This window comes from Ranitomeya imitator, chromosome 2 (genome assembly GCF_032444005.1).
Source record: "Ranitomeya imitator isolate aRanImi1 chromosome 2, aRanImi1.pri, whole genome shotgun sequence".
Lineage (NCBI taxonomy): Eukaryota > Metazoa > Chordata > Amphibia > Anura > Dendrobatidae > Ranitomeya > Ranitomeya imitator.
Genome location: NC_091283.1, coordinates 345,113,586 through 345,126,460, shown reverse-complemented (window position 1 = coordinate 345,126,460; position 12,875 = coordinate 345,113,586). Strand labels below are relative to the sequence as shown.

Below are 12,875 nucleotides of genomic sequence, written 5' to 3'. Positions count from 1 at the left end.
AGAGGTGAGGACTCTGGAAATGTCTATAGTGAGATGTATTATTGTGTCTCTCCATAACCAGGATTACACAGTAGTGAAGAAGACCTCTAGTGAGCACTGTCAGGATCTAGTGTCTGAGGGATGGGGAAGACCCCTGAGTCCAATCACAGGGCCTCCACCTCACATCCTGATACAAGAGGACGTCAATGACCAGAAGATCCTAGATCTCGCCTACAAGATGATTGAGCTGCTGACTGGAGAGGTGACCCTGCTCGGAATGCTGGGACATTATATAGTAACGCTATGAAGGGATTGGGGGATGACCGTATCATTGTATTTGTCAGGTTCCTATAAGGTGTCAAGATGTCGCCGTCTATTTCTCCATGGAGGAGAGGGAGTATTTAGAAGGACACAAAGATCTGTACAAGGTCATGATGGAGGTTCCCCAGCCCCTCACATTACCAGGTAATAGACCGGACTAAATACACACTGCCTGTAATTATTTGTATAGTGGGGAAAAGAAAGTATTTAGACAGCCACCAATTGTGCAAGTTCTCTCACTTAAAAAGAAAGAGAGAGGCCTGTAATTGACATCATAGGTAGACCAGAATTATGAGAGTCAAAATGAGAAAACAAATCCAGAAAATCACCTTGTCTGATTTTGCAAGATTTATTTTGCAAATTATGGTGGAAAATAAGTATTTGGTCATTAACAAAAGTTCATCTCAATATTTTGTTATATATCCTTCCTTAACAATATAGTAACATAGTTAGTAAGGCCGAAAAAAGACATTTGTCCATCCAGTTCAGCCTATATTCCATCATAATAAATCCCCAGATCTACGTCCTTCTACAGAACCTAATTGTATGATACAATATTGTTCTGCTCCAGGAAGACATCCAGGCCTCTCTTTAACCCCTCGACTGAGTTCGCCATCACCACCTCCTCAGGCAAGCAATTCCAGATTCTCACTGCCCTAACAGTAAAAAATCCTCTTCTATGTTGGTGGAAAAACCTTCTCTCCTCCAGACGCAAAGAATGCCCCCTTGTGCCCGTCACCTTCCTTGGTATAAACAGATCCTCAGCGAGATATTTGTATTGTCCCCTTATATACTTATACATGGTTATTAGATCGCCCCTCAGTCGTCTTTTTTCTAGACTAAATAATCCTAATTTCGCTAATCTATCTGGGTATTGTAGTTCTCCCATCCCCTTTATTAATTTTGTTGCCCTCCTTTGTACTCTCTCTAGTTCCATTATATCCTTCCTGAGCACCGGTGCCCAAAACTGGACACAGTACTCCATGTGCGGTCTAACTAGGGATTTGTACAATGACAGAGGTCAAACGTTTTCTGTAAGTCTTCACAAGGTTGGCACACACAGTTGGTGGTATGTTGGCCCTTTCCTCCATGCAGATCTCCTCTATACCAGTGATGTTTTGGGCCTGTCGCTGGGCCACATGGACTTTCAACTCCCTCCAAAAAATTTCTCTGGGGTTGAGATCTGGAGACTGGCTAGGCCACTCCAGGACCTTCATATGCTTCTTGTAAAGCCACTCCTGAGAAACAGCTCCAAAGCATGATGTTGCCATGCCCATGCTTCACAGTAGGTATGGTGTTCTTTGGATGCAACTCAGCATTCTGTTTCCTCCAAACACGGCGAGTTTTGTTTCTGCCAACAGTTCTACTTTGGTTTAATCAGATTTTATGACATTCTCCAAATACTCTTCTGGATAATCCAAATGCTCTCTAGCAAACTTCAGACAGGCCCAGACATGTACTGGTTTAAGCAGGGGGATACGCCGGTCCGTGTTGCCCAGCAACAGACACAAAATATCACTGTTCTAGAGGAGATCTGCATGGAGGAATGGGCCAACATACCACCAACAGTGTGTGCCAACCTTGTGAAGACTTACAGAAAACGTTTGACCTCTGTCATTGCCAGGGAAGGATATATAACAAAATATTGAGATGAACTTTTGTTAATGACCAAATACTTATTTTCCACCATAATTTGCAAAATAAATCTTGCCAAATCAGACAAGGTGATTTTCTGGATTAGTTTTCTCATTTTGACTCTCATAGTTGTGGTCTAACGATGATGTCAATTACAGGCCTCTCTCATCATTTTAAGTGGAAAAACTTGCACAGTTAGTGGATGACTAAAAAGTTTTTTCCCCACTGTATGTAAAGAATAAATTCAGTCCCTGTATGTGTTTCCTCCAGTTCTATCCAGTAAGAGGACAACACCAGAGAGATGTCCCTGTCCTCTTCTTCCAAAGGATTGTAAACAAGAAGACCTCAGTGTTCCTCAGGATCATCAGGTAGATGGAGAGAAGGTGTCATGAGATCTCCCCTATGATATGTAGATGGCTGTGAAGGTCATGTGTTCAGTCTTGTTTTATTCACCAGGATTATATATTTTATTCTTGTGTAATGAGAACGGTGGAGATGGCAGGATTAGAGCTGATCAAAGATGTGACTTCTCCATGTGTCTGTGACTTGTACAATATTTGTTTCAGGGTGAAGATCTGACCCATATTAATACTACAGAGACATATGTAAGGGGTGATAAGCAGTGTAAAAAGGAGATTCCTACCCATAAACGGTCAGGTGAGTAGTAACCGCTAAATACAGAGAAATCACAGACTCTTCTCAATCACTTTGTGGTCTGTTTTTTTAATTGTGTATTTTATCTCCTTCAGCCAAAATTCACATTAAATATGATTGAATATGTAATTTTGTTTTACACACGTAAAATACAGCTGGAATATGGACATAAACTTATTTTGCATATGAAAATGTTATTGTTTTCACCATCTGCTGTGGTCTTTGTACAATACTGAATGATGGAACACCCTTAGAGATGTTCTGAATCAGCCTCTAGTAGGGATTGCACTGAGTATATTGGCCCACTTGGGCCTTGAGGTGCTAACATGAACTTGGAACCGTCTAGATATCTTGAATCCAGTACCTCACGCCTGCTATCTGGTGTTCAATTTGCTGCCTTATGTTTTATTGGTGTTCAGCATGCAGCCTCTGTCTCATGCCATGGCTCGGTGTAGGTTTTATGCCTCATGACTGGACTTGGTTTAGCTGCTAGGTATTAGCATTATGTCTTGGCTTTATTTAGTCTTTTTACTTCATGACTTGGTTTAGTCTTTCATGTTTTGGCTTTGCTTAGTCTAGCCTTTTTCTTTAGACTTTGGGTCAGCTTTCAGCTTCTTATGGCATGATATAGCCTTTGGCCATGTGGCTTGATGTAAACCCTCTATCAAGCTGAGGTCTGAACCCTTTCACGGCATGTCACGCTATGTTCCCATGTTTTCTTTTCAGGACTTCCATATCTATAGTGCTCAGGGCACCCAGTCCTAAAGCACCTCTGCCCAATCCCATGGTGATTAAGTCTCTCCTTCCCCATAGTTACTGTGTCGGGATCATCTTTTCTTGTCCCACCTCTACCCTTCCTCTGATCATGTCAATTTGGTTCCTTACAAACTCCTCACATGTGGGATTCCAGTGATCTACTCTGGGAAATTCTCCTGGTGCAAAGGTTGAATTTTGTTTTGGTGATGATTTTCCATGGAGTTTATATTTTGGGACCTATGGGTTCTGCCACTTGATGGGTGGAAATGTTGCAAGAGTCCAGGTGCGGTTTGACTGCTTGGAGACCTTCATCTTTGTATGGGACCCTTACCGCCATCACGCACATACTACTACTCCTGACCTGGTATCCAGGGCTGTGGAGTCAGAGTAGGTATAAAATGGACGGACTCCTAAAATATTTAGTAAACTGGGTACAGTAGTTCAATGCAGGATGTGCTGTAAATGTTTTCCTAAGAATTTGTGAAATTTAGGAAATGTCCTAATAATGTCTGTTCTAATCCTGATGTAAAGCTCTCGTCTTTTAGTTGAGATCAATCTGTGCATGCTCAGTAGTTTGGCAGTACTGTGGAGTCGGTAGTTTGGCTTATCGACTCCACAGCTCTCCTGGTACCAATGATCACTATATCTAGCCTGTAATTCTAGGTACCTGATAGAAAGGACGCAACAGATCATGTATGTACAAGGTTAGATACTATGCACATTATAATATCTTGGGATGGCATTTCCGTCCTAAAGGGCTGAATGGCAGACCATTCGCATTAATAGTATAAACCAAATGAAGAACTTGGAACATGGATTAGGAAGGTATGTGACCCCGGCATCTTCACCATTATAAGTAATTTGGGGAAAAAAGGTGATACTAGGTCTAATAAAGTATCAAACTGTAACAACTTTATTATTAAAATCATTAGACAAAAGGTGAACGGAGATGACAATACAGAGCTATATCTAAAAGGAAGGTTGTTTCCCGAAACGCGCGTTGGGGCGGAGGCGCGTCCCAGGAGATCTTATCTGCATTGCGGTGGGTAAATAGAGGTTTATATTGCACCATTCATTTACTAATTGTTTTGCTACTGGCACTATGATGGCGATGTGTGGCATTTGCTGGCTATAGGTATTTTGTTAGCACCAATAGTGTTGCGATGTCTGTCATCGGCAAATTGCAGTAATAGTTATGATTACTATGTCTCTATAGTTAGTTGCATAATTTGGATAGTCATTGGAGATCATTATATGCATTTGAAATAAGATCTATATATTAATATAATAGGTACACCGGCGCTCCAAGCGATATTGAGCATGGAAGTGGGGGAAGCTGCTGGTGCCTAGACGGCTACTGTGCCAAGCCTGTCATGTATGTAAAAAAACTAATAAAATGGAAGTTAGGTCACCGCGCTACCTAACTCCTAAGTGGTGGATTAAGTAAACTAAAAGGTTCCCACAGAAGGAATAAAATAAGCACTTGCTTGGTAGCTGAAGTGCCGCTGCTATGTCTGTGGGGACTTTGTGGAGCGCTGAGTAGATAAAAACAGCCGCTCCTCCGTAGGTCCGAGATGAAAGGTCCGGACGGCGGCGTGAAGCGGCAGGCCTGAGGGGGGCGTCCTCCCTATTGGCGCCTAGCCACCACGCGCGCCAGAAGAATAGACAAGCGGCGTCCTGGCCAAGGGCGCCGCTACACTGCAGCGAGGAATAGGGGGGCGTGGTCTGGGTGACGTCACCCAGAGCTGCGAAAAATGAGCAGGAGACGGATGCCGAGCGGGGCCTCTATTGCCTACCCGTTTCGAAGGTCACCGGACCTTCTTCGTCAGGGCTAGAGGTCCCTGGCTGTCTGCTGCTCTATATAGGGAGAGAGAGAAAAAAAGCACCACCCACTATTCAAAGAAAAAACTGCATATGTGTGTGTGTGTGAGAGTGTCACATAAAGGAAAGCTACAAACCTATATACCTGTAAGCCTAATAAAGTGCCTTGGGAAAATAAGTTATCCGCACTACTTTAGAAAAATATGGGCATGATACTAACCTTAAAAATTGTTTTTAATAAATACAATTAAAAATACATTTAAAAGAGAAAATAAATTTTTATTATTTATTAAAAAAGGGGGAAGGAGGAAAAGAAAAAAAGAAGAAGAAAAAAGTACCTGTAAAATGTCGTACATAAATAAATAGCTATTTAAAAGCATAAAGCTCCAATTCATGGTTCAGACCCTTAGGGGCCAAACTGCCAGCATAAAAATCCACCTTGATTCGGTGCGTGACATTAATTTGATATAGTCACCTCCCCTCCAGTTCTTATGTACTACCTGGATACCGCAAAATATTAATCCCTTAGTGGACCTATCATGATACTCCCTGAAATGCCTAGAAAGGGGGTGGCCAATAAAGCCTTTTTCTATATTATTAAAATGTTCTTTCAAGCGGTCCCTCAGTTTGCGCTTAGTGCGGCCCACATAAATTTTACCGCAGGGGCATTTAATCAAGTAGATGACTCCTGACGACCAGCATGATATATGTTCTTTAATAGTAAATTCCTGAGTGGCGGTAGAATTAAAAAATTTAAGTCATGCACCGAATCAAGGTGGATTTTTATGCTGGACAGTTTGGCCCCTTTTAAATGTATTTTTAATTGTATTTATTAAAAACAATTTTTAAGGTTAGTATCATGCCCATATTTTTCTAAAGTAGTGCGGATAACTTATTTTCCCAAGGCACTTTATTAGGCTTACAGGTTTATAGGTTTGTAGCTTTCCTTTATGTGACACTCTCACACACACACACACATATGCAGTTTTTTCTTTGAATAGTGGGTGGTGCTTTTTTTCTCTCTCTCCCTATATAGAGCAGCAGACAGCCAGGGACCTCTAGCCCTGACGAAGAAGGTCCGGTGACCTTCGAAACGCGAAGGCAATAGAGGCCCCGCTCGGCATCCGTCTCCTGCTCATTTTTCGCAGCTCTGGGTGACGTCACCCAGACCACGCCCCCCTATTCCTCGCTGCAGTGTAGCGGCGCCCTTGGCCAGGACGCCGCTTGTCTATTCTTCCGGCGCGCGTGGTGGCTAGGCGCCAATAGGGAGGACGCTCCCCTCAGGCCTGCCGCTTCACGCCGCCGTCCGGACCTTTCATCTCGGACCTACGGAGGAGCGGCTGTTTTTATCTACTCAGCGCTCCACAAAGTCCCCACAGACATAGCAGCGGCACTTCAGCTACCAAGTAAGTGCTTATTTTATTCCTTCTGTGGGAACCTTTTAGTTTACTTAATCCACCACTTAGGAGCTAGGTAGCGCGGTGACCTAAGATCTATATATTGAAATATTTCTGAGAGACTAGTGATGTAAGTCATTTGTTACTTGATCCCCTGGGTACAAGCCTCCTGCTGTTTGCACAATATCCTTTTAGATATAGCTCGGTATTGTCATCTCCGTTCACCTTTTGTCTAATGATTTTAATAATAAAGTTGTTACAGTTTGATACTTTATTAGACCTAGTGTCATCTTTTTTTCTTGTGGTGGTGTTACAAATATGATGGTAGGTCAAAAGGTCCTTCGATATACAGGTACAAATTATTAAATAAGTATATGTACCATGCAGAAACGCCATATAAGTTGTTAAGTAATTTGGGGAGCAGCGATCACTAAGACGCCCCTAGCATTAGGGATAGGGAAGGAGCCGCTAGCCCCATGTAATCCAACAACAGAGTTGTGAAAGTTACTTTCTTTGCCTCTGGGATCTTTCCATTCGGAAGTCACGTATCTGTACCGGTATTCCTCAGTCAGTACCATCCATCCATAGATCCACCCCGTTTAGGATGTCCACCCCGTTAAATACTAAGTCCCATCTCCAGGGATTAGTATCTAAGGTCATCGACTGTGTATCCAGTTCCCAGTGAGCATAGGTAAGTAAATAGTATTCTGTCACCTCCTGTACACAGTTGTCTCTCATGATCGTGATCATGAAAGACCGAATGGATGGGGACCCCTCTACCCAAGTATACCTCAGATCATTGGCATCGGTCTGTACCTTTTAAAACTTGCTCTATACAAGCCCTCCAGTTTCCCTTGACCACTCTGATCATTCCATATGGCCTGACCAGAGTTGCTGCTGATAAAGGTGGTCCTCTTGAACACAACTGACTACATTAAAGAAGTACACAGACAGCTGACGGACATACAATATTACACAAAACTGGATGCTGGCCCAACTCCAAAATATATGAGGGAGTTGAAAAAAGTCACCATAGGTCTATGTACAGATTTCACAATTATTCTGGACTTCATACCTGAGAATCCTAGGATAGGAATCTTTCAATATGCTTCCCGAGGTTCATAAGCCAGGTAACTCAGGGAGGCCTATCATCTCAGGGGCGGGAACACCCACTGAAAAAATTTCAGGGTGGGTAAAAAATGTCCTTAAGCTGTTGGTAAGGAAGAGAAACAGCTATTTACAGGCCACCACAGACCTTTTAAAAAAAGCTCTCTACAATAGATCCTCTCCCCAAGAGTGCCATGTTAGCCACCACGGACATGGAATCCCTATATTATAAAGGTGAGTAGACAACCACAAATTGAATAACACCATATGATATTCAGGTGCCACAGAATATTTATTGCAATGATCCTCAACTGTATCACACAAAGTAAATGGATCTACATTGGGATAGTGTTTCGGGATATCCTTGCAGATTCGTAACAGGAAATGTATCCTTTCCATACTTCTATGGTTAGGATAAAATTCCTCTGGCCTCTCCGGATGATTTGGCAGATTGGAAGTAGTGTGATCCGTTTCCCACATACTTCCATATCCTCAGTTGTCATCCTGACCATGGAAGCTGCCGCCACGTCTGCACTACATCATTGTTGGAGTGAACTGTAGCGACCTTTCCACCTGTCTCCTGACGTCTGTACCTCCAGATCTACAGTATGATCCATGGGAGATATGGACGCTGTAACCTTCATCTCCTTCTCTGCCGTTACCAAAACACGAACCGATTTAGTGGGCAAGGGTAACAAACTATTCATACCAGGCCGTGACAGATTAGAGATGACCTGTTGAAAATCCACAATGGCTTGCTTCCTAGTAGCCAGATCCTCTCCGAGTGTTGTAACCAGTGCACGTGACTCTGTTCTTAAACTGATTGACCTCACTGTCCATGTCAGAATAATAGGTCTCTTTCTCCGAGTCTAGATTCCAACAGATTTCCCTGCCCCTCTTGGTTGTTCACTGTTCCCTTTCTTCTGTTTCAAGTTTTGGTTAATGTTCTCCACAAAACAATGGCAGTAGAAACATCTTCTGCCTTTCTTGTGCTAGCAAGTGTTTCTACGTGCTCTATACACCAATTTTGCCAGCATTTGGAGGCGTTTGTTTTTTTGTAAAATGCTTCCACTGTTACACAATTTGCATGCGCGAATGCCTGGTCCAGCAAAGGAAACAAGAGCTGTGGATTTGTGTGTGGTGGGAAGCAGAGGTGTTTCAGTGTGGAAAAGTTCATACTCGTTCGGTGGCCATCTCACTCAGTATCGTCTGTTCCTCCATCCTTCTCACGCTGCTTGGAAAAGGTACTTTTCTCAGGAATGCCTTCTTCCCGATCAGGCATACTTATTAGATGAACCCGAACGTTGATGGACTTTAACCCCTTAAGCCCCTGAGGTATTTTTGGTTTTGCGTTTTTTTGCTCCACTCCTTCCCAGAGCCATACATTTTTTTATTTTTCCATCAATATGGCCACGTGAGGGCTTGTTTTTTGCGGGACGAGTTGTACTTTTGACCGGCACCATTGTTTTACCATGTCGTGTACTAGAAAACAGGAAAAGAATTCCAAATGCGGTGAAATTGCAAAAAAACTGCAATCCCACACTTTTTTTTTGTTTGGCTTTTTTACTAGATTCACTAAATGCTAAATGTGACCTATCATTAGGATTCTCCAGGTCATTACGAGTTCATAAACACTAAATATGTCTAGGTTCATTTACCTAAGTAATGAAAAAAAAAAAATTACCAGCTTTGTTTAAAAAAAAAAAATTGCGCCATTTTCCGATTCCCGTAGCGTCTCCATTGATCTCTGGTTTGTTGAGGGCTTAATTTTTCGTTCCGAGCTGACATTTTTAATTATACCATTTTGGTGCAGATACGATCTTTTGATTGCCCGTGTTTGCATTTTAATGCAATGTCACGGTGATAAAAAAAAAAACGTAATTATGGCTTTTTGACTTTTATTCTTGCTACGTTGTTTAACAATCAGGTTAATCCTTTTTTTTTAATTGATATTAATTGATAGATTGGGCAATTGTGAAAGCGGCCATACCAGATATGTGTATGTTTGATTTATTTTTTTTCATTGTTTTATTTTGAATGGGGCGAAAGGGGGTGATTTGAACTTCTAAATATTTTATGTTTATACTAGATGGTGGCCCGATTCTAACGCATCGGGTATTCTAGAATATGTATGTAGTTTATTTATGAAGATTTCAGAATAATGCAATGAATACACAGGATTCGGCCGGCCGGGCGCGAACAATCAGCGAAGCGTGGTTCAAATCCCGTGCCAATTCGCGACCGGACTGTGTCTGTCGCTGCTTGTTCGTGGCCGGCTGGGCAGGACTAATCAGTGAAGCCAGGGCCAGCTCCATGTTTTTGAGGGCCCTGGGCGAAAGAGTCTCACAGCCCATGTAGTATATAGCACAGCCACGTAGTATATAGCACAGCTAAGTAGTATATAGCACAGGCTAAGTAGTATATAGCACAGCGACGTAGTATATAACACAGCCCACACAGTATATAACACAGCCCACGTAGTATATAACACAGCCCACGTAGTATATTGCACAGCCTTATAGTATATAGCACAGCGACGTAGTATATAACACAGCCAAGCAGTATATAACACAGCCCACGCAGTATGTAGCACAGCCCACATAGTATATAGCACAGCCCACGTAGTATATAACACAGCCCACACAGTATATAACAGCCCACGTAGTATATAACACAGCCACGTAGTATATTGCCCAGCCATGTAATATATAACACAGCTCACGTAGTATATTGCACAGCCACATAGTATATAGCACAGTGACGTAGTATATAACAAAGCCCACGCAGTATATTACACAGCCCACATAGTATATAGCACAGCCTATGCAGTATATAACACAGCCCACGCAGTATATAACACAGCCCACGTAGTATATAACACATCCCACACAGTATATAACACAGCCTACGTAGTATATAATACAGCCCACAAAGTATGTAACACAGCCCACGTATAGTATATAACAGCCACGTAGTATATTCGCAGCCACGTAGTATATAGCACAGCGATGTAGTATATAACACAGCCCATGCAGTATTTAACACAGCCCACATAGTATATAGCACAGCCCACGCAGTATATAACACACCCCACGTAGTATATAACACAGCTGATGCAGTGTATAACACAGCCCGTGTAGTATATAACACAGCCCACCCAGTATATAACACAGCCCACGTAGTATATAACACAGCCATGTAGTATATTGCCCAGCTACATAGTATATAACACAGCCCACGTAGTATATTGCACAGCCACGTAGTATATCGCACAGCGACGTAGTATATAACACCCCACGCAGTATATAACACAGCCCACGCAGTATATAACAGCCCACGTAGTATATAACACAGCCCACGCAGTATATAATACAGCCCATGCAGTATATAACACAGCCCACGTAGTATATTGCACAGCCACGCAGGATATAACACAGCCCGCGTAGTATAAAGCACAGCGACGTATATAACACAGGCCACGCAGTATATAACACAGCCCTTGTAGTATATAACAGCCCACGCAGTATATAACACAGCCACGTAGTGTAGAGCACAGCGACATAGTATATAACACAGCCCACGCAGTATATAACACAGCCCACGCAGTATATAACACAGCCCACGTAGTATATAACACAGCCCACGTAGTATATAGCAATGTGGGCACCATATCCCTGTTAAAAAACAATTATAATAAAAAATAGTTATATACTCGCCTTTCCGGTGGCCTCCGGATCCAGCCCAGGCCTTTAGCAATGCTACTCGTGACTCTCCGTTCCCAGTAATGCCTTTGTGGCAATAACCCGTGATGATGTAGCGGTCTCGCGAGACCGCCACGTGATCTCGGCTCATTGCCGCAATGCATTCTTGGGACCGGAGCGTCGCGAGGAGCGGGAAAGGCTGCCGCGGACGCCGGAAGGTGAGAATATAATGTTTTTGTGTTTTTTTTAATTATTTTTAACATTATATGTTTTTACTATTGATGCTGCATAGGCAGCATCAATAGTTAAAAGTGAAGCGGTGTTTAAATCCCGCCCCAATATCGCTGATTGGTCGCGGCCCGGGATTTCCGTTACAGACAAACAGACTGAAGTACCCCTTAGACAATTATATAGTTACTAGATGGTGGCCCGATTCTATCGCATCGGGTATTCTAGAATATGCATGTCCACGTAGTATATTTCACAGCCCACGTAGTATATTGCCCAGCCACGTAGTATATTGCCCAGCCACGTAGTATATTGCCCAGTCACGTAGTATATTGCCCAGCCACATAGTATATTGCCCAGTGACGTAGTATATTGCCCAGTGATGTAGTATATTGCCCAGTGACGTAGTATATTGCCCAGCCACGTAGTATATTGCCCAGCCACGTAGTATATTGCCCAGTCACGTAGTATATTGCCCAGCCCACGTAGTATATTGCCAAGCCACGTAGTATATTGCCAAGCCACGTAGTATATTGCCCAGTCACGTAGTATATTGCCCAGTCACGTAATATATTGGCCAGTCACGTAGTATATTGGCCAGTCACGTAGTATATTGCCCAGGCACGTAGTATATTGCCCAGTCACGTAGTATATTGCCCAGCCACGTAGTATATTGCCCAGTGATGTAGTATATTGCCCAGTGACGTAGTATATTGCCCAGCCATGTAGTATATTGCCCAGCCACGTAGTATATTGCCCAGTCACATAGTATATTGCCCAGCCCACGTAGTATATTGCCCAGCCCACGTAGTATATTGCCCAGCCCACGTAGTATATTGCCCAGGCCACGTAGTATATTGCCCAGGCCACGTAGTATATTGCCCAGTCACGTAGTATATTGCCCAGTCACGTAGTATATTGGCCAGTCACGTAGTATATTGCCCAGGCACGTAGTATATTGCTCAGCCACGTAGTATATTGGCCAGTCACATAGTATATTGCACAGCAACGGAGTATAGAGCACAGAGCCACGTAGTATAGAGACTTAAAAAAAAAAAAACATATACCTGCCATCCGAAGGCCCGTTGAAGTCCTGCTATACTCACCATCCGCCGCCTTTCGCACTCCTCTCGACGTTCCTGGGACCGCTCCATTGCAAGCGTCAGCCTCCGGTCCCAGGGCTGGTGTGAGCAGGACCTATGATGACGTCGCAGTCACATGACCGTGACGTGACGGCAGGTCCTTGTCGCACACCAGCCATGGGACCGTAAGCTGC

The 12,875-nt window shown here is 43.2% G+C and overlaps 1 protein-coding gene across 1 annotated transcript in view; it reads left to right on the top strand.

The window, feature by feature from the left end:
- LOC138666526 (zinc finger protein 420-like) overlaps window positions 1–12,875 on the top strand; it is a 108,280-nt gene that overhangs the window by 73,536 nt on the left and 21,869 nt on the right. The window contains exons 11-14 of the mRNA XM_069754740.1: window positions 62–241; window positions 324–444; window positions 2,206–2,303; window positions 2,502–2,592. Of these exons, the coding sequence (XP_069610841.1) occupies window positions 62–241; window positions 324–444; window positions 2,206–2,303; window positions 2,502–2,592 (490 nt within the window). The remainder of the gene's footprint in view (window positions 1–61; window positions 242–323; window positions 445–2,205; window positions 2,304–2,501; window positions 2,593–12,875) is intronic.